Source organism: Zalophus californianus, chromosome 2 (assembly GCF_009762305.2).
Source record: "Zalophus californianus isolate mZalCal1 chromosome 2, mZalCal1.pri.v2, whole genome shotgun sequence".
NCBI classification, from domain to species: Eukaryota; Metazoa; Chordata; class Mammalia; order Carnivora; family Otariidae; genus Zalophus; species Zalophus californianus.
Genome location: NC_045596.1, coordinates 1,246,918 through 1,266,557, shown reverse-complemented (window position 1 = coordinate 1,266,557; position 19,640 = coordinate 1,246,918). Strand labels below are relative to the sequence as shown.

General features: G+C 64.0%; 2 protein-coding genes across 2 annotated transcripts in view; one reads left to right on the top strand and one right to left on the bottom strand.

Moving 5' to 3' along the window:
* POLN (DNA polymerase nu) overlaps nucleotides 1-3,225 on the top strand; it is a 144,095-nt gene extending 140,870 nt beyond the window's left edge. The window contains exons 24-26 of the mRNA XM_027598346.2: nucleotides 621-688; nucleotides 2,092-2,153; nucleotides 2,884-3,225. Coding sequence (XP_027454147.1) covers nucleotides 621-688; nucleotides 2,092-2,153; nucleotides 2,884-2,982 — 229 coding nt within the window. The 3' untranslated portion in view covers nucleotides 2,983-3,225. The remainder of the gene's footprint in view (nucleotides 1-620; nucleotides 689-2,091; nucleotides 2,154-2,883) is intronic.
* A 1,724-nt stretch (nucleotides 3,226-4,949) lies between these two features.
* On the bottom strand, nucleotides 4,950-14,358 carry NAT8L (N-acetyltransferase 8 like). The gene is made up of 3 exons (XM_027600037.2): nucleotides 13,910-14,358; nucleotides 12,294-12,458; nucleotides 4,950-9,675 (listed from the first exon to the last, which is right to left on the bottom strand). Exons 1-3 carry the CDS (start codon nucleotides 14,277-14,279, stop codon nucleotides 9,308-9,310), a joined length of 903 nt encoding a protein of 300 aa, XP_027455838.1. The 5' UTR covers nucleotides 14,280-14,358; the 3' UTR covers nucleotides 4,950-9,307.
* Between the last annotated feature and the right edge of the window lie 5,282 nt (nucleotides 14,359-19,640).

Below are 19,640 nucleotides of genomic sequence, written 5' to 3'. Positions count from 1 at the left end.
GGACCAGACGTGGCCTCTGACCTCGAAGGCCCCTGTCCTGGAGACAGCAAGTCACACAAAGGGCAGAGCACACAGGTCCCTCCCTGATGTCCCCCATCTTTCCTGTGGGTCACCTGTACCACACCTCCCCTCCCTGAGTGCACGGAGCAAGCCACCTTCCTCTGCCCTGGGCCACAGCTCATGGAAGGCGTCATCCACCCAAAGCACCTACGTCAGCCCAGATCCCACCTTCCACAGAATGCATGCACCTGCTGGCCCCCGTCACTTGAGCCTAAGCCCTCCTGAGACCCACAAGCAGCGACTTGCTGAGGTCTGGTGGCCTCAACTCTGTGGGAAGACATTTACATCCAGTCCTGGCTGGGTGTCCCAGGTGCCCCCTGTGATGGGATCCAGGGGCTGGGGTCACTTCTAACCTGTGCTCCCCTCTTCCCTGGAGACTCTCCTGGTCACAGTCAGGGGACCCCAGGCAGCAGGGGTCTTCCCAGGTCTTCCCACTCCCCACCCAGTCACATCCTCTAGAGCACCCTGTGCCACAATCTTCCATGGTGCCCCATGCAAAGCATGGGATCCAGAGGCCACATCTCAGGGTGACTCCCCCCCAAAACCGCCATGTCTTCCAGGTTGGTCGCCCAAATTCATGATGAGCTGCTATTTGAGGTGGAAGATTCACAGATTCCAGAGTTTGCAGGTGAGCCTGGGTAGCACAAAGCTGCTTTGACTTCCCGGATAGCTAATGTGGCTCCCCTGGCTGGCTGGCGTCTGCCCCCTGTGGGAATTCCGGGCCACTTCCCTGCCCCGTGCTGAGTGGACGTGCCCCATGCTGGCCATGTCCCAGTCCTCCCTGGGGTCTGCCTCAGCATCAGGGCTCTCAGATGATGGGGACTCCCCTTCTGGACTTGCTGGCCTTGTGGCCCTTGGTCCTAGAGTGCGGACTCCGTCCTACAGTGGGGACTCGATGCTAAGTGTGCGGACTCCATCCTGCAGAGGGGACTCCATCCCTTGGGGGTGGTTCCCTGCACAGCCAGTATTTCCCCAGTAGGGTGAGGGAGGCCAAGGTCCTGCCTCCTGCCCTTAGGAAGCACCTGGACACCCCTGAAGCCCCCCAGCGTGGCCGTGGCCCCCTCTGCAGGGCTCCTGATGTGCAGGCCAGAGGGGCGGGGGAGTCCAGTTACCCTGCCCTCCCAGTTACCCAGCAGCCTCATGCCCCAGTCTCCACCCCTGCCTCCTGCCCCCCGCCATGACCCTGTGCACAGCACAGAGAAGGAAACAAAGCCACAGAGTTCCGGTGTACAGCCCTCGGGTAGCCACTGTCCCACCCAGGCACCCAGAGACCGGTCCCCAGGGAGTTGGCAGGTTAATCCCAGAGCCAGGGAGGGGAGAACAAGGCAGTACCCACCCCTTCAGGGGGTCTTTCTGTCACAATATTTGTATCGAAAATTGCAGATAACTTAGTAGGATGGAATGAAATATTTCTTGATCAAAGGGGCAAAAGAGTTCCAAGCCAACTCCGAGAAACACTGAGCCAGCTGACCCCTCCCCTGCCTGGGCTGCTCCCTTTCTCAGGGCTGGAGGGTAACTGGCCCATGGTGACTGAGGCCACGCAGCCGGGCCAACCCACCAGCACCACAGAGCTGCCCTTCCGGGCTTTACCATCACATTAAAGTTCATGGGCCATTTGGTGGGCCCCGCTGCTCCAGCCAGGGCTGCCCTACACTCCCTCTTCTTCCCAGCCCCAGAGCCTCTGGACAGGGCTGGAGGCCAAGGCGCAGTCCTGCCCCCAGCCCCACCTGCCCAGGCCTCCACTGGCTGAGCCTGGGGCTGGGGGTGAGGTCGGCAGCAGAGAAACTTGCCCCCAGCAACCACGGTTGGAGCAGTTAAGGTGCCTTCAGGCCCGTGCTGGGGATGTGGCCAGTGCAACCAGCCACAGGGTAATGCCGGGGCTGCCGGACCCACCAGCACAGCTGACCACATGGCCTCGGAATAACTGGGGAGCCTGGGGGCCAGGGCAGGGCTGGGCCCTGGGCATTCCCATGATGGCCCCATCTCTGCTTGGGGCTGCCCCTGTCCCTCTTTTCCGAAACTTTGTTCCAGCTCTTGTCAGGGGGACCATGGAGTCCCTGCGGAACGTGCGGGCCTTGGAGCTACAGCTGCAGGTGAGGGGGTGAGGGAGCGGAGGGGAGCCGGCGGGTCACACTCAACTCTGCCAGGCTCCTCCCAGCTGGCCACTCCCAGCCAGAACCACCCAGGTGGCAGAGGAGAGTCCTGCAGAGCCAAGACACAGGGCACCCAGCCCTGCCCGCTGCACCTGAGCCCCCAGGCTACTGCCCTCCCGCACCTGCCCTGTGGTTCCTGGAGGCCCAGGAACCCCCCCCCCACCACCACCACCACCTGTAGTCCTGCAGGGAGCAGAGGGGCTGCTCCCGCTGTGCAGCTACAGGCAGCCCCCATCCTCCCTGCCAAGAGGGAGCTGTTGAGCCATGGTCAAGGGCCTTGGCAAGGTCCCTCTCAAGGTTAGGGTCCCTGGGAGGGCTCTGCAGGCCCCCCTTTGGCATCTCTCAGAACCAACTGACCCCAGGGAGCAGGACCCTGAGGTGGTGAGCCCGTGAGGCACCTGCAGGCCTGCTCCCTGGCACAGAGGCCCTGGCAGGTCAGCTGGGAGCTCAGCCATGGTTGAGGTATTATGACCTGGGGGTGCCCGTTTGCCTGTCACTGCGAGCATGTGCGTGCATCTGTCCCCAGCGGTGCGCTGTGGCCGCGTCTAGTCATGTCTTTGGGCCAAGTGGCTTCCTAGCACCAGGGGCCCATGCCCACCTGCATGTGGGCTTGGGAGCCAGCCGGGAATGCTAGCCTGGGCCTGGTCCTCACCGCTGCTGCTGCCCACAGGTGCCCCTGAAGGTGAGCCTGAGTGCTGGCCACTCGTGGGGGCACCTGGTGCCGCTGCAGGAGGCCCCCAGGCCCTCGGACCAGCCCACGTCCTGCTGAGTCTCCAAGCAACCACCCAGCCACCACCAGCCCCCTTGTCAGCACCTACCCGGGTGCGTGCATTTTTTGCCTTCATTTTGTCTGTAGCCCCAGGCAACAGTGGGAGGAGAGAACTAGTTTCCACCAGCCCATTGTGTGGCCTTCCCCAAGGTCAGCACTGGGCGCTTTGTACCGGCTCACAGCTGAGCAGGACGTGGAGAGGGCCACATTCATCCCCTGGGTTGTCCCCTGTAGTAAAAGCCTTATTCAAAGCGGGCCGAGTCTCTGTGCAAATGAATTCTTCCCGTGGATGGGAAACGCCATGCCCACAGCGCTGAGCCCCTCGGCCAGAGCCAGGGCTGAGTGCCTGAAATGGGAGTGGCCTTGCCTGGCCCACAGCAGGCACCCCCAGCCCTTCTCCCACAGAGCCCGGGCGCATTCCTCCAGGTGGACAGCTGCTCAGCACCGAGCCGGTGCCCAAGGAGCTGCCAGCAGGCTGAAGCCCTCCCTGCTGGCCCCCCGAGCTCCCCACAGCCACGGGGCGCCCCTCCTCCCAGGCCACCCGGACAGCAGCAGTGCATAAGGAGAGCACAGCGGGACAGCCATGGGCTCTGTGCTCACAGCTGACTCCCATGTGCCCAGCCAGGCCGTCGGGGCCTCTGGAGTCAACATTCCTGGGCTCCCCAGCCTCCCCACGAACCTCCTGCCGGCTAGTGACCAGTCCCTGGGGGCCAGCCAGCTCCCCCCAACCCTCCTCTCAAAGTGGTTCTCCCAGACTGTGCACCCCAACAGCCTCACGGTGCCCCCCCTTGCACAGTGGGGACACAGAGGCACATTGTACAGGCCCACTTGGGTAGTCCGTGCCACAGGTGGGACTACAGCCCCGCCCGTTCCTGCACCTCTGCTCAGCGGCCTCTTCCTCACAGCCCCTGCAAAGGGACCCCTGGTGGTCCTGCTTCCAGGGCATCCTGGCTCCCCAGGGTCTCCCCTCCCACGTGCTTCCCCGTCTGGATTCTGAGGGTCCCCACGGCACCTGTTGGGGTGGAGGGACATGTTGACGGGCACTCAGATGCAGCCATGGGTCCAAGCGAGAAGCTGCCTCCCGCGTGCACCCGAGCTGCTCAGATAGGCGGTGACTGGGCTTTACACGCCACCTCCTGTGTGGACCCCACTTTGCTTACCGGGCCCAGGCCCGCTTCAGGATAGTGTCACTGTTTTCACGGGGTGCACAAGGATCTGTATGGCCAGGCCTGACCACTGTGTAATAGAACATTCCAGAGTCTGGAGAGCTGGTCCCCTCCATGCCAGCCTCGGGCCTGTGTTGCTTGTCCACGTGCCTGTGTGCATGGGGGTGGCCACGCCTCTGGGGGGCCTGTCTTTATGCGGTCACCTCAGAGGCACGGCCACTGCTGGGCTGCACACCGGCCCCAGGCTGATGTCCAAACACGCCTGGTGCCCCCGCCCAGCGAGGACCAGAGTGTGCTGCCTAAAGAAGCTGGGCCCTCAGGCTTCAAGACCACAGATGCTGGTTTTGACTTGGCTGATCCTAGAGCCTGCCCAAAGCCCTCCTGCCGCGGGAGGCCACCCCTGGGGAGGGGATGAGCCAAGGCTGCTCCTCTACCAAGGGAGGGCCCTACGCTGAGTTATCTGGGGCCGGACAGCACCTCACTGTCCCCAGGAGGGAGGTAGGCCTGACACCTCACCTGAGCCCCTCAGAGCTGAGCTGCTTCTCAGAGGTGCCAAGTGGGCAGGCGGATGCCCAGGCCTGCGGTGGAGACCGGCCAGGGTGGCCAGCAACAGGGACAGCGGCCTCAGCTCCAGAGGTCACCCCAGCACCTGCCCCCATCCCCAAGGAGGAGTCCAGCATCTGCAGAAAAGCAGCATGCCTCAAGAACGCACAGGAGTCCAGTTCCATCAGCTCTGGTTTTATTGAAAAACAGCAGCACTGGGGGCCGTGCGGGCAGACCCACGGCACTGTCCCCCCCCCCCCGCCCCCACTGCTCACACACCCACAGGAAGCCTGGGACCCCCACCTGCCCCTGGCCCTGCAGCCTGTCTCCCTTGCCCCTCCGGACCCTCCCGAGGGCTGTTCTGGCACATCCTGGGGTCTCAGGACAGTTGCCACAATTGTGGGGTCATCAACAGTAAGGAAGTGAACCACAGGAAGTGAACCCAGCCACCATGACATGATCTGGGCTCTGCTCGCCCTAAGACACGGTGTCCGCAGTGGCTGTGGTCAAACAGCCTAACCAAGGTGACTCCGTGTCATCAAATCTGATCTTGGCTGGTCTGGCTGAGCGTCCTCCCCGGAGACCCAGGCAAAGGCTTATCCCGGGTCCCCCCGCTTCACACAGGCCCGTCCAGTGCCATCTGCCAGGGGGGAAGGAGCACTACATTCAAGGTCCACTGGGCCCTGGGGCAGGCCTGGGAGAAGGAAGCACAGCACCAAGCCGGGGCGCCTGTGTCTCAGCGTGGGGCTGAGTGCCAGCCCACGCAGCCTGTAGCAGAAGGTCCCCTCCCTGTCACCGCACACTTACACACATGTGCACACATGTGCAGGTACACACAGGCACAGGCATGCACGTGTATGCACACGCACACACAGGCACGCACACACACAGACACACCCCTTCTTCAAAACGGCTAATTATTGCTGTTACAAAAAAAAAATACATCCAACAATGGCAGGTCGGGCCCCTTCTCCTCCACCCCGGGCCCTGGGCGGCCCCGCTCTCGGCACCAAAGGGCAAACATTCCAGGATCTGCCCCACACCCAGCCCACAACACAAGCCCCGAAAGCCTCAGCCAAAGGCCCACCAGCACAGGAACACTGGCCGTGGCCAAAACAGTCAGGACCCATGCTGCCCACCTGCTGGGAGGGGGGCTGGGCTGTCAGCCGTTCCCTGGACGCAGACAGGTGTGGAGGGTGGCTCCAGAGGGGCTCAGCCCCTGACCTGGCCCCAGCCCAGCGAGGGCCCAGGCTCTAGGCCACATGGGGCCGGCCATGGCAGGCACTCACACTGCGTGACTCCCTGTGGCCCAGAGAGCTTCCCCAGCACTTGCCAGATTCCCAAGGAAGCCATCTGAGGAGCAGCCCCCAGCCTGTCCCCTGGAAAGGCCTTCTCTGAGGAAGGACACACCCAGGGCAGGACGGGGGCTGCCTGAGGACCTCGTGGCCTCAGCCCAGCTGTAGGGCCTCCCAGTTCAAGCCTTCTCCCAGGGCTGCCCCCGCTTCCCTGAGGCAGGCTGGCGCATCTCTCTGTCCCATCCGCCCAAGGGCAGCAGTGGGAAGCCAGGCTGGACGTGGGTATGGGGGAAAGGGGACAGATGTCACCATGAGCCTCCACACGGCTGGCCGCCTCAGCACCGCAGACAACTCAGTGTGGCCACCACCCTCAGGGGCCAGCCTCTCTGAAGACCCCATACCTGGGGGACGCTGGTGGTGCTGGGCCATCCGGAGGGGCTAGAGTTCTCAGCCGTCCTGCATCCCACTGCCCCGAGCTGCCCACTGGGTTTGTGTTCCAGGCTCATCTAACAGAGACAGTCTGGAACACCCCACCTCCTGCTTGCCCATCCAAAAACAGAGGCTTCCAAAAGTCCTGGGAGCCCTGTCTCCTGAACATGGGCGCCACGCCTGGGGGCCGGCTTCCCCGGGGCCTCGGCAGGAGCCACTGAGGGAGGCCCAGGAGGCCAGCAGGGAGGGGGAGGGGGCCCAGGGCCTGACAACGCCAAGAGCTGCCCAGATACACCACTGAGCAGAGCCCCAGGTGGACGCTTCACAGAGGTAGAAGTAACATCAGGATTTCTACAAATGTATAAAATTCCTATCTTGGTGCGTGTTTGTGGAGGAGTTAGTTCCCAGGCTGGAGGGAAGTGGCCAGCCAGGGACAGGCGTTCCCCATGAGTGTGCCCAGCCTCCGGCCCAGGGGAACGAGGGGGGGTCTGCTCCCCCAGTGACCTCAGGGGCTGCCAAGCTGCGCACGGGCCAAGCGAAGGCCCTGTCCCAAGTACGGGGCACAGCCAGCTGGTACCTTTGGCCACCACCGCGGTGGGGCTAGGGAAGACACTGCAGCCCACCCAGCCCACAGATCCTACACGAACAGACAGACGCCAGCAGGACAGGAAAGGGCCACGCGTCTGCCCAGGAGCAAGCCTGGTGACACGCTTTGGCCAACGTCCCCCAGATGCTGGCAGCTCCAGAGCCCCGGCTCTGCCGCAGCCCCAGTGGGCTCCAACGGCCCCCACCCACACGTCCCCACACCAGGGACCCAAGGCTCCAAAGGCACAGGATCAATGGAAGCTGGCAGCATCCCCAAGCTACCACTGACAAGACACAGCCCACCATGCTGGGCCCGCATGGCGCCCACCCGCCCTTCCTGCCCCTCCAGGCCTCAGCCCAGCCACAGCCCCCAACACGCCCCACACCAACTAAGGCCACCCCAAGCCAAAACCAAACCAAACAAAAAGAGGAAAAAGGCACAACTGTTTGTTTTCCATTTTGCTAAAACACTTTACGTCTGTCTGTATAATCCAGATTAACAAAATCTGAGAGCTGCAAGAAAATAGGGTGCCGATTTCTGTACAGTCTACAAAACTCCCATCCCCAAGCAGGGACCGGACGCCACCAGGGAGAAATGTACAGGGGAGAGAGCGGGATCTATACAATGTTCTGCAAATATCTCAATTGCTGACAGCACGAAAGGCCCCTCAGGAAACGGCTTGCTTCGCGCGTTTGCTAGTTTCCGAAGCACCTTTCTAAGAACGTCCCGTCCGTGTCCCCTAGACGGGACCCAGCTCCATGGCCCACCGTGCCTGCCACTCCCCCTCTCCCAGCTCCCGAAATAGAGGGGCCTCGGTGGGCATTTAGGGCCCTCCTGCCACCATGGCCGGGTCCAGGCTTACAAGCTGGACACGTGAGCACTGCCAACGACCCCTTTCCTCCCCCCTGTCCAGGCCACCTCACACCTGACCGCCGTCTCCCTCCTCAGGAGGGAGAGGCTGGGAGCACGGCCAGGCTGCCCCCCTCCCAGCCAAGCTGGACAGCACTCGCCCTCCCAGAGGCAGCAGGGAATGTGCTGCCATCCTCACCTCAGCCCCACAAGTCAAGGCTGGACAGGGGCAGCCCAGGGCCTCCTCACAAACCAGGAATGCTCTTTTGAGGGAAAGAATGTTAAATCAGGGTCTCCCTTCAGATTTCAAAATCTGAAACCCTCCACCCACCCAGCCACCCGCCCCCACAAAACTGGGCCAGAAATAGTGCATATTCTAGACCACACAGGTGCGTGTGTGTGTGCGTGTGTGTGTGTTAGGTATAAACTACCATTTTGTCCCAAGAATTAAAGTCATGCAGAGTGCTATTCTGTCTAAATAACTTATTAAAAAATAGGTCGGTTTCAGGCTGGGAGAAGCTGTGGGCTCAGTGGTGTTGGCAGCGGCCTGGCTTAGTAAGATTCACAGGGCACAGCCCATCAGCCGTGAGGCAGAGCGGTCCTCGGGGAGGTCTGGGAAAGGCCACTGTAACCTAGCTGGCCCTGGGGAGAGGCGACTGCGTGACTGCCTCCCCACCCTGCTCTCCTGAAGGACCCTGACCAGGCTGTGCAACAGGTTGCTACGGGAACCACACCTGGGTGACGATGCCAATCAGCAAAGCCGGGGCAGGGGAGGGGCAGGGACCGAAAGGAAAGAAATGGGACTCGGTGTCAAAGCAAAGCTGGGCCGGGGGGGGGGAGGGCAGCGAGGGGTGGTGAGAGGCAGGTGAGCCCTCCCGAGAGCAGGTGGGCTGCCGTGGCTAGCTGGCAGGTCGGGCAGGGGGCGCTCACCTGTCTAGGCCCAGTCTGAGCAGGGCAGCGGGGCAGGAGGCCGTGGGCATGCGGCAGCCAGGCCATGTCCTCAGCATGCACAGAGCAAAGCGGGGCCCGTGGCCAGCTCAGTGCCCCACGGGGCGGTGGCCGGCCAGCCCAGCAGGCCACGCCTCCCGGGGCCTGGCTACCAAGCCCCAGCCTGGCTGGCGGCCAGGGGCCCGCCGGGGCAGGGGCCGCGCCGCAGAGGCTCTGTGCTCGGTGGGCCGGGCTGAGCAGGCACGTGGGCACGCGGCGGTCCATGCTGTCGCTCCTCAGGACGCGGCCCCGGCAGGCTGGGGAGGCGGGGGGCCGTGGCTGCAAACAACCAAGCCCCAAAGTGTCACAGATGAGCAACAGCCCCACAGCCCCTGGAGGACCAGCCAGAGAACCGCGTGATGGTGGAAAGGAAAAATCCAACGCAAACGCCAAGGTGAGCGTCTGAAAGCGGGCCCGGGCGGTGGGCAGGCGGGCACAGGCGGCCGGGGCGGCGGGCGGGCGGGCGGCGGTCACTCCTCGCGCAGCTGCAGGCGGTAGCGGTGGTAGCGGACCTGGAAGAAGAGGCGCTCGGCCAGCGACAGGGTCATGCCGGGCAGCACGTAGTGGTCACTGGAGCCCATGTGTCTGAAGCCCAGCGACTCGTAGAGCTTGTGGGCGGCCACCTTGACGGCTGTCGTGCCCAGCACCACCGCAGAGTAGTTGTGCACCAGAGCGAACTCCAGCACCTTGCGGCCCAGCGCCTTGGCGATGCCCTTGCCACGGAAACGCGAGTCCACGGACATGCGCAGCAGCTCCACCGTGTTGTCTGCCTCGTGGGCCCGCGCCGCCACGATGCCCACCACGTTGCCATCCAGCACGGCCACCCAGAAGCAGGAGCCTGCAGGGACAGGGCAATCAGAGCCGCAGCCTGACGCAGCCACCCCTCTAGGGCCCTCGGAGCAGAAAGAGCCGGGCCCAACCTGTCTGCCGCCCACGGCCGCCCCTGCCCTGGGCCTGAGGCTGGGCCGACAAGAGTTCTGGGGCCACACTCCCTCCCCCAGGGACCAAGAGCTGGGCAGGCCTCAGCCAAACAGACCCCTCCACTGCCCAGCTACCCCCTGAACTAATGCCTGGATGGCCGTGGACGGCCACGGAGAGGCCGCAAGTGCAGCCGACCTGCCTGGGCTCCCAGCCACTTGGGGCCCCCACCACACTTATCCCCGTGTAGCCACGCCAGGGAGCTGGAGAGAGACAAGTGCCCTGAGGGGACCTCCGGAAGCACCCCTACAATGGGGACTTTGGCGGGTCTGGGCGGACAGGCCAGGACAGCAGGGCCCCTCTGGGAGCCATGCCCCTGGGGCCTTAGGAGGGCCTGTGGCCTCCACTCTCCTAGGTCAGGAGCTGCTGAGCTTGGGGGCCCCACGGCCTGCGTGATCAGGACACAGAAGCAGGCCCTTGGCAGGTTTGGGGGACAGTCCAAGTGGACAATCAGGACGGATGGGCACCAATGCACGCCTCCCACTGACCCTGGCCTCTCTTGGGCAGGAGCCCAGTGGCCAGGCCAGCCATCCCCGCCCATGGCCTGGACCAATCACAGCCCCATGCAGGGCAGGAAAAGGGAGAGGAGGGCCAAAGGGGGGGTCAGGAGAGAAGCAAGGAGAGAGAGAATGAACATGGGAGGGGAGGCCTGCAGGGCAGGAGAGCCTGGTCACCTCTGCTGACCACCGGCCCAGAGGCCCCAGGGGGCAGGGGCTGGCCAACAGGGGTGCCCGCTCTGAGGAGCCCCACCTGCACGCGCCCTGCCCATGGCCACTCCAGCCCCCGTGGCCGTGTCTGCCACCAGCACCACCCCCTGCCACCTTCTCTCCTTCAGTGGCCAAACTCTCCCCCGTAAAGGTTCTGCACCTGACCTTGCCCAGAGATCTCACGCCTCCGCCCAACCTCCAAGGGTCCCCCACTGTCTTGTCTGCTGGCAGGTCCCCCATCAGCTCAGCAAGACGGGCTCCTGTCTCATTCACCGCCGTACCCTGAGACCTAGCATGCAGCCGAGCTCAGCAATGGCTGAGGGCCTGCTGCCCCGAGGGACTGCCCCACTAGCTGGCCTGCCCACCATCCAGGGCTTCTGGCTCCCCCCACACAGCCAGGCCAGACCAACTCTTCCCATTCCCTGAGCAGCATGGCTCCATCAGCTGTGGTCCAGCCTCCCTGCCCCAGTGGCACCTTCCTGCAACCTACCAAACGCCTCAGGACAGCAAGCAGGACCCCTCCCCCCATTCGCACCCAGGGAGACTGCAGCCCAGAAAGAGCAGGGTCCTCGTGCCACCCCGGGCTCCCAACCTGAGCCCCCTCCTGCTCCTGCAGCCTGGACCTGGGCGCCAGCTAGGCGGGTCTCACACTTGCGCTCCCTCCCGTCCCGGGCAACTCCATGGAGGCCGATGAAAAGCTGAGCTCGAGCTGAGGAAAGGGTCAAGGAGAACCCAAGGTGCCAAAGGCTGGCCAGCTGCAGGGGTGGGGATGGGGGTGGAGGCAGGGCAGCACAGGGTGGGCCGGCTCGGGGGGGCACCCTTGTGCTGGGATGCCTTGCCTCTCTTATCCCCTGTTGCCCTTCCCTGGCCCTCACCAGGCTCCTCTCTGCCCTCACCAACTCTTGGGGCCCACACTGTCCCGTCTCCTCAGCCTGGGAACCCTCCCGCACCTGGGAGACCCTCACACCCCAGAGGGCAGAGACAAAGGCCCCCTTCTCTGGCCCTGGACAGGAGGAAAACCATGTGGTCCTGCCTCCTAGGACCTAGCCTGCCTCTGGGTCAGCCTGGAGGACCAGAACAGCCCCCAGGGAGCTGCAGGCCCCTCCAGACCAGACCCCGTCCCTCCTCGTACAGAAGGCCAGGGGGCTGGGGAGAGACCCTCTGCCTCACTAAATGGCCCAGAGACCAGAAATGGAGGCCAAGACTCAACACCCTGCTCTTCCGGGGCTCCCAGGCCTCGAAGACTCCCACCCAGAACCCTCTCCCCACCAGGAGACCCTCTGCCCCTGCCACACCAGGTCCCTGGCACTCCCGGCCAGCCTGAGACCAAGCAAAGCACAGCAGACCCCCAGCCCCTCAGCAAACACCAGGGAAAGGGCATCGTGCAGGCTGCACGGAGAGCGGAGCCAGGGCACCGGGGCCCAGGGCTAGCTCAGGACGCTCAGCACCCTGCCCTCACGGGGTGCAGGACAGAGGCCCAGGGTCTGTGTGGACACTCGGGGGCCGTGCTTCAGCACCAGGGGCCCAGCTCTGCCGCCCTCAGCCCCTGCCGGCCTGCTGCACTCCCAACCCCTGGCCAGAGCCCTCCGTGACTCTGAAGGCTTGGTCATGGGGGCGAAGCAGCCCGGGCCCACCTAGGCGTGGCCGTCCCCCTGGGGCCTGTCTGTCCTGAGGTGCTTGGGGTATGGGTGGCCCTGCCAGCAGTAGGGGCTGTGAGAGCGTGCGAGGAGCAAAGGGAGGGGGGAGGAAGAGGTTGGAGCCGCAGACTCACCGGGGGGCTTCATGTAGTACTGCTCGATGTCCGCCATGTCCGTGTGCAGAGCGCAGTCCAGGTAGGCGAGGACCACCTTCCGGCTGTAGTAGTAACGCAGGCCCAGCAGCCCGGCCAGCACCAGGCACGTCAGCATCAGCGAGCGGGTCAGGGCGAAACACAGCACTGCGAGGAGAGGTGGGCCTGGTGAGCAGCGGCCGAGCAGAGCCCCTGGGACACCCGCCAGGTGCACAAGGGCCCCAGCAGGCTGGGAGACCCCCCACCAGCTCCCTGCTAAATAAGCCAGTCGGGCACACGCGCAGAGGAGAGACCACGCCAAATGTGTCACGACTGTTTTCCCTGGAGGAGCGGTGGGTCAGCCTACCTGCTCCTTCCACTTTTTCCCCGTTACCAAACTTCCTACCATAAGGACATGCAGCTTGGTAGCCTGACATCACAGGATTTCTAACTGTTCTGAGCACAGCAGTGGCCTCTGGGCAGGCCGCCCTCAATGGCTGGCAGCAACAGCGCCAGGCAGGGTTCCTTGGCCGGGGGGGGGGGGGGGGGGGGGGCATGCCAACCACCCATGTGGCCCCGCAGCTGTGGAAGGGGCTTCGAATACACCTCTGCCACTCTAGCAAGGTAGGAAGCTACGCAGCTGCTCGACCAGGCCCCTGCAGGCTGCCTCACCCTTGCAAAAGTGGGGAGTGGAAGGGGGCATCTTCCAGCAGAGGGCCCCAGGACCACCTTCTTCCCAGGGCCAGCCCCGGGGGTTATGAGGAGGGGGTGAGGGAAGCCCGAGATTGCTTCCAGATTCGTCCAAGCTGCCGGGAGGCAGACAAGCCTGCAGTGAAAGTCACTTTTGCTGCATGACCTTGGGAGAGTAACAACCCCCAGCCTCAAGCTCCTCATCTGTGAAATGGGGACAACCACCCTCCCGAAGCTTCAGGGGAAAGGCCTCAAAGCCCCTAGGGGTTTCTGATGCCCCCCTTCATCCCCTCACTCTGCTTCCTCGGTGCTCGCCCTCCTCCCCCCCACCCCGCACTCCGGGGAGCTGGCTGTCTTCCCCTCATAAATTAGCACTTGGAGCCGCTGAGGCAGCCTCCCCCGCCCCGCGGATTATATATAGTTACACGCGCCCGGCGCAGAGCCTCAGCAGCGGGCGCTACCTGCCGTCACCCCGCCCCCACCCGGGACGACCAGGGAAGGGACCGGAGAGGCGGGGCCGCACAGAAGGGGGATGCAGGTGGAGACCCCGGCCCTCTCCCCTGCCCGCAGCCCCCCACCCGCCGCCGGCGCTCGTTCCCACGCCCCTGCCAGGCGCGCCTTGGCCAGGAGCCCGGACGCCACCGCCGGTGGCCACCTCGCCCCAGGCCGCCGCAGAAAGCCGGTGGCGTGCGGGTGCGCGTCCGTGCGCGAGCGAGGGGGCCCGAGGGGGCCCAAGGGGGCGCGAGGGGGCGCGAGGGGTCCGCTTCCCTCCCGGGCTGAGTCCTGGGCAGGGACAGAGCGCGGCCGGGGCCCGGGGCCCGAGGTAGGGGCGAGCGGGGCTGAGGGCGTCCTGCGCGTCTGTCCCCGGAGGGGCCGGGCGGGCGCGGACTGCGGCAGGCGGAGCGCGGCGGGGTCCCCCGCGCACTGACCGGCCAGCAGGGCGTAGAGCAGCTGCGTGCGCGGGTGCTGCCGCAGGCCGCGGAAGGCCGTGTTGGGGATGCGCTCCATGATGCCGTCGTAGAAGATGCGGCGCGCCGCCTCCTGCTCGGCAGCGCGGAACTCGCGGATGTACACGCCGCGCCCCCCCGGCGGTCCCGCGCCCCCCGCGCCGCCGCGGGGTTGGGGGCCGGGCGGGGGCGCGGCGGGCGCGGCGGCCGGCCCGGGCGCGGCGGGCAGCGGGGGCCACATGGCGCCGGCGGCGGCGAGCAGCGCGTCCTTCTTGGCCCCCGGCAGCGCCTCATGGTCCTCGGCGGCCACGATCTTCGTCTCGCAGACCATGTCGGGAGGCCCACAATGCATGCACCCGGCCGGGCGGCGCAGCGCGGGGACGCGGGCCGGGCTGCGGGCGGGCACAGCCCGGGCCCAGGGCAAGGGCGCGGCGCCCTCGGACCCGCGGCGGCGGCGGCAGCGGCGGCAACGGCGGCGGCGGCGGCGGCGGCTCAGGGGCGCGGGGCGGAGGCGGCGGGCGGCCGGGGCGCGCGCAGGGAGCTGCGCCGCATTTTGGAGAAGTATTTATAATGCAGCGGCGCCGGTGCAGTCGCGGCGCCTGGGGTCCCGCAGGGTCCTAGCGTCCACTGCATTGGCTGCCGAGGGTCACCATGTGATCTCGGGGGTGGGAGCAGACACCGCCTCCGCGCCCGCCCGATGGCACACTTGGGCGCTGCGCGGCGGCCGGGTGCGGGCGGCCAGCGGGAGTGCGCCTGGGCTGGGGTGGCGCGGGCAGCCCGGGGTACGACGGAGCGGCCGAGCCCCGCGAGGTGGCCGGGGACGAGCGAGCGCGCGACCCGGGTTCCCGGCCCGGAGGGAGCGCCCCGTGGGGGCTCCGGGCAGGGCGCCTCCCGCCCGGCCCTTGCACCTCCGCGCCTCCACCCCTCTACGCGGGCCCGGGAGCGCCCGGTCCCGGGCCTGGGCCGCTGGAGTCCGCGGCGCCGCGTCCTCCTCCTCTTCGGCCGCCGGGCGCAGTCACCGAACCATCTCCATCTCCATCTCCCGCCCCTTTGTCTGAATGCGACGCCCGGCCAGGGCCCCGGGGAGGGGCGCCGCGGCTTCCCCGGCCTGGCGCCCCTGGGAACCTGCGCCCGGGGCCACACGGGCTGGACGCGCGGGTACGCGGTCGGAGCGGGATCTAATGCCCAGATCGCCCGCAGCCCCCCGCGTCCGGGCGCAGCACAGCAACCCTCCGCTCCGACACCGAATTCCCGCAGCGGGCACGGGGGGCGCTGGGCTGGTCGGACCCCTCCCGGCTCGGCCCCCCGCCCTCCTCGGCCCGCGCATGCGCTCCACGATCTCGGTGCAGGTGCGGGGGGGGGGGTGCTCTTGCCGAGCCTTGCGGGTCCCTGCGAGCCCTATCTGCCTGTCGACGCTGCGGGCCGGGGGCGGGGTGTGAGGGTGAGGGTGGGGGACAGGTAATCTCAGATCCCTCCCCTAACACTTTATGAACCCAGCCCCCTGCAGCTATGCACCCCTTCCCCGCGTCGCCCCGCAACGCGCCGCATTCCCCGCGGTGGCCCCGCAGGGCAGCCTGGAGCCGAGTTCACCACACCCGCATGGTTGGAGTCGCGACCTAGGGGACCAGGTCTAAGGATCCTCAGCCTGCCTGGGGCCCAGCCAGGCGGCTACCATCACCTAGAGGCTAGGAAGGGGACGACCCCTCGCCAGCGTCCCGCCAAGGGACCCGGGTAGAGTAGGGGGGACCCCGGACCCAGGAGCTGAACTGGTCCACAGCCAGGATCGCCAGCGCAAGGACCATGGTGGAAGGGGGCAGCCAAATTGGGAAGTCACCCCACACTCTATTTCCCAGATGCCTGGGTTTATCTGGGGCCTGGCTGTCATCTTCCAAGACAAGAAAGTGAAACCGTGGAGAATCTCAAAGGAGCACACAGGTCATTCAGAAATCACTCCATGTGCTGTCTGAACGCTGCCGAGAGCCCAACCAGCCACAGTGGACCAGGCTGCAGCGTGTCCTGAGGTTGACCAGGTGGAGGGCAGACGTGTCCTGGCAAAGCCAACAGCAAGCAGGGGATCCAGGCAGGAAAAACAAGGAATGCAGAGGGGTGGCTCATGTGCCTAGAGGAGTCAAGGGGCTTCAGAGGAAGGGGAGATAGGGCTTTGGATGTGGGCCTTGAGCACCAGATTGGGGATTTGGGAAACATTCTGTTGTTCTGTGATGGGGGCCAGAAGGGAGGACCAGGTGGAGGATCCAGGGATCTCTGACCCCAGACTTGGTGCAAAGAGGCTCCTCCGTGCAGAGTGGCCCAGCCCTTAGAGGGCCACAGCCTCTGCTGGCTACTACCCAACCCACCCACCCTCCTCTGGCCCCCAAAGTCAAGCCCACAGGTGGAGGGAAGGACCTGTGTTTCCACTCAGCCTGACTTTGGTAGGCCCTGCATCTGCAGAGGTCCCTTCCTCCAGGTGGCCTGACCTCACCTTCAGCCCCAAGTCTTGAACCCCCTGCCTCCCAAGATAGCTTGGCTAGCCTAGCACTGCAGCATCCTGGTCTAGAGGGCCCTGGAGAGTGCCAGGAGGAAGTGGGGAGGATACAGCCAGACTCAGCTTGGAAGGGACAGAGCTGGACACCAGGGACAGCCACCTGGAAGATGTTGGAGACCTCAGGGCCTGGGCTTTAGCGATCCGAGTGGGGGTGGCCTTAAAGGGAAGGGAGGTCTGCCCAGGCAGCAGGGTCCCAGGCCCGCCACTGAGCCTGTTCCCTCCCCAGTGACGTGAAGCCCCCCCACCGCACCCTGCGCCTTCTGCCTGCATCAAGAACCCATCTCACAGACAAGGAAATCGAGGCTGGGTGGGTCCGTTCTCCGGGTCCGTTCTCCCATGCACTCCTCTGGTTTCTGCTGCTCGGAGTCCCCTCTGCACCCACACCCTAGTCGCCTGGGCAGCCCCAACCACCTGCAATTCCACCCTGCACCCCTGCAGTCCCGGAGTCACGGTCGAAGCTAGACCCCGGCCCACAAAAGGGGGGCGCGCGTGCAGGCCAGGACCCCTCCCAGACTCCAGAGGTAGAGTAGGGTGGGTGCCCTGGGCCTCCCCTGTTCCATGCTAGGAGGGGGCGCCAAACACAGGACGGTGCATTAGCAGAAAAAACCCCTCACCCCAAGTGAAGAAGGGACCCTGGGGCCCAACCTGGAGCAGACCCACTGGGTCTCCTCCAAGGACACCCTGAGGGCCAGCCTGTCCCTGCCGGGGGTGGGGGGGGGAACCTGGGGACTGAGACCTAAACTTCACCAGCGGTCAGAGGTACAGGGGGGCCTGGGAAGCAACAGAGATGAGTGGGAGCGCGGAAGGCCAAGGGGTCTCCAGAGAAGTGAACCAAAAGACCAAGGGATGGGAAGACAAAAGAAAATCAGAGCAGATGGGAGGCCCAGTGTGCAACTGACAGTAGCTGCCCAAAGAGAAAAGAGGAGGGAACAACCATAATATAATAGTGATTATTATTATTTCCCCCAGCTAAGGGACCGAGACTTCTGATTAAAGCCTGTCCAGCACTTTGAGTGAACCTTCAGTCCCGAGAGCGTCCTGGGGGTGGGAGGGAAAAGCTCCTGACAGGCACCCAAACTGCTCAACCTCCTCACCCAGAGTCCATGACCCAGCAGCCATCCCTCCCCTCTACACAGGCTCAGTGAGTGCCCACCCTCTATCGGGCCCTGAAAAGAACAAAGCCCAGTCCTCCTGAGGCTTTCCAATCCAGCAGGGGAGGGTCGGAAATAAATAAAAGAGATCAAAGCTCTAGTATCCCTTGGGGACAAACAAACAAACAAAAAGCAAGGTAGGATAAGGAACTAAAGAGTGAGGTGGGTCATGGAGGAGGCCAAGTGCATAACTCCACGGAGAGGCCACAGCCTGTGCAAAGGCCCGGAGGTAGGAGGGGCTATGAATTGAACGTGCCGCAAAAGATATTCTCAGACAGGCCAGCTCAGAGAGTTTACTTACCACAATGTTTTCTAGGAAGATGCTTGAAGACATGCAACATGGAGGGGCTGGCAAGAGGTCTAGGAAACAGTGACTCCAGACCAAAAGAGTGAAAGGTAGGCAATGGGCAGCAGGAGTACCCAGCTGCCTGGGAGCAGGAGGTCCAGAGCCTGGCAGGGGGCCTAGAGGTGACTTGAGGTTAAGGATGTGATAAAGGCAGACAGTGTGGGAACATTAAGGCAAACATCAAGTCCAGAAAAAATTAAAGCTGTCCTAAAGATAATGTGTTCCCAATTCACTGCTTAGCCTAGAATCATATTTACATATATAGTCGTGGCAGATGCTCTTGATTGAATCTGCCTACAGATGAGCAGGAAAGCGGTGTCATGGCTCTAGGACAGAGCCTGAATGCTGTCAGCCTTGACCACTCGCAAGGCTAAACTCCTTGCAAGAACTGTCTGTGCCGACTCTGCCCACCTCTTCTCCTCCCGTGAAACCCCCATTCAGGCCTTCCCCACCCACAATTAACCCTGTTCTTATCAAGGTCAACAATGACCAGTGCTGCCAAATCTAGTGGTCCAGGCTTGGCCCTTCTTGACCTCAGCAGCATGTGACATGACAACCCCTCCTTTCTAACCAAAGCCCTCACCTGTGTCAGCTGTCTTCATGACTCTCGGCTGCCCCCTCTCCTCTGGGGACCCCTCCTCTCTGCCCTCTTAGTGCTCACCTCTGCTCTGTCCACACCCAAGCCACAAGGGTCCCAGCCAGCCCTTGTGTTCCTAACTCTCTCTCTCCGTCCCCTTTTCCACACATATCTGTCCACTTGCTTTCCCCTGCTCAGGGGTCTAGGGCACACCTCAAGACTGGCTCCTCCACCGCGACTCCAGGCCCTGTCTGGGGAGCTTGTGCTCCTACTTCCTCCCAAAGAGTACTCCTATGAGAGGCTTTCTGAGACCGTCCCTATCTTTCATAGTAATAGAAACCACAATTTGTGCCGGGGCTCGTGGCTGCCCACAACATACAGGGTGCCCAGTTAAGATTAAATTTTGGGTAAACGAATCACTTTTAGTATAAATATGTCCTAAATACTGCATGGGACATACGTAATACTAGCGAGTACTTACACTAGAAGTACTTGTACTTTTTATACTGAACAGTATTCATTGGTCCTAGATCTGTTTTTGCTAAATCGGAGAACCCAAGCAGAGAACGCGGTCCATCCCCACCTCCCCGGCAGCCAGGAATGGCCACGTGACTGAAGCCAACCAATGGAACATCAGCATCGTCGGGGCGGGGCCCCGGAGGGAAGACACCTGCCTCCGTCCGCCCTCCGCTCCTTTCTGGGGCCCCAAGACTGGAGGATTCTGATCCCTGCCACCGAGTACCCCGCGCATTTCCAGAACTGAGGGCTGGTCTGAGCTTCAGCACTCCCTCGTCTCTCCCTGGCCTGCTTTAGAGTTCACAGGCATCACCACCACCAGACATCTAGCTCAACCTCCCAGCACGACCAAGGTAGGACTCTGTGTGGTCCAGACAACGTGGATCGGCAGCAGCATGCCAGGCCCTTCCAGGCAGAAAAGCACTGACAGGACAGGTCCTGGGGTGGGAGCAAGGGCAGGGCAGGTGCTGTGGGGCTGAGGCCTGGAGGAAGGCTCTGAGAAAACGTGTGCACACGCACGGTGACACGGACAGGCTGGGGGTGGGGACTTGTGGGCTAAAGAGGGGCGATCCTCCCCTGTC